General features: G+C 55.5%; 1 protein-coding gene across 1 annotated transcript in view; it reads left to right on the top strand.

The window, feature by feature from the left end:
• The window catches only part of INTS5 (integrator complex subunit 5), a gene marked incomplete at both ends in the record, with an annotated part of 2,830 nt that extends 1,718 nt beyond the window's left edge, over positions 1–1,112 (top strand). The window contains one exon of the mRNA XM_010001368.1: positions 103–1,112. Within this exon, the coding sequence (XP_009999670.1) occupies positions 103–1,112 (1,010 nt within the window). The remainder of the gene's footprint in view (positions 1–102) is intronic.
• Between the last annotated feature and the right edge of the window lie 6 nt (positions 1,113–1,118).

Raw genomic sequence — 1,118 nt, forward strand, 5'->3', positions numbered from 1 at the left:
ACCCCCCTCCCACCTCCTCCCCACCCTCCGAGCAGCCGTGCACCAATTTTTCCACCTTTTACACCAAAAAAAGGGGCCTCCCCCCCCTTCCCACCTGGCCAGGACCTCCCACCTCCTCACCCGCCTCAGCTCCTTGTCCCTCTCGGCCACCAAGTCCATCCTGCAGCACCTGGTGGAAGGAGCTTTGAGAAAAGGCAACTCCCACCTTTTTGGGGCCGAACCCCAAGATTTCCCAACACCCAAAGAACCTTTTCCCACTTCCCTTTTGGACGGGAACCAAAAATTCACCCCAACCTTGAACTGCCCGGGAGGGGTTTGGTCCGTTTTTCACTCCGGGGTGATTGGAAAAGGTTTCAAACCCCTTTGGAAACCAGAAGAGAAACTTTGGGACCCTGAAAAGGTTGAAAAAGAACAACAACATTCCCAAAACATCCACATCTTCCTCAACCTCCTCCTCCGTTGCTGCCAACGTGGGAAAAAACCCCAATTCCAAGAAGGGAAGAGGAACCAGTTCCAAGATGGGATCAACCCAGAAGCTGCCAAAGCTGTTGCTGCTGCTCTGGTGGAAAATATTTGCCCTGAAGCTTCTGGGGGGGCAGGAGGGGAATTAATTTGGCCCCCCCCGGAGGATCAATCCCGTGGGAACGTGGAGAGGGATCTGAGGATCTGCAGGAAGTTCAGGGATCACCCCCTTTTGTTCCCCCTTTTGCACTTGGTGGCCACGGGCCCCCCTGCCCTGTGTTACTGTTCTGTGCTGCTCAGGGGCCTCCTGGGGGGTTTGATGGGATATTGGGAATCCTGTCGGGAATTCCAACCCTCTGGATCCCCCTGGCACCTCCAGGCTTCTTGTTCTTTGGTTTCCATCCTGGCTGAGGGGTCTTTGATCCCCCCTGTGCTGGGGAAGGTCCAGGAGCTTTTCCAGCATCTGGCACCTTTCGAGGTGCATCTTTTGCTCCTCAGCTTGTGGGAATATCTGAGGGAGAATCAACCCCTGCCTCAGAAATTCACTTTCCAGCCCCAACAGGGGCTTTTCCTCCGGGATTTCGGGAGGGAAGGGGAGGTGGGGAAACATTTGGGGGTCCTGCACAGCGTCCTGCACAAGAACATCCAGCGTTTGG

Source organism: Chaetura pelagica, unplaced genomic scaffold (genome assembly GCF_000747805.2).
Source record: "Chaetura pelagica isolate M959 unplaced genomic scaffold, ChaPel_1.0 scaffold2717, whole genome shotgun sequence".
NCBI lineage: Eukaryota > Metazoa > Chordata > Aves > Apodiformes > Apodidae > Chaetura > Chaetura pelagica.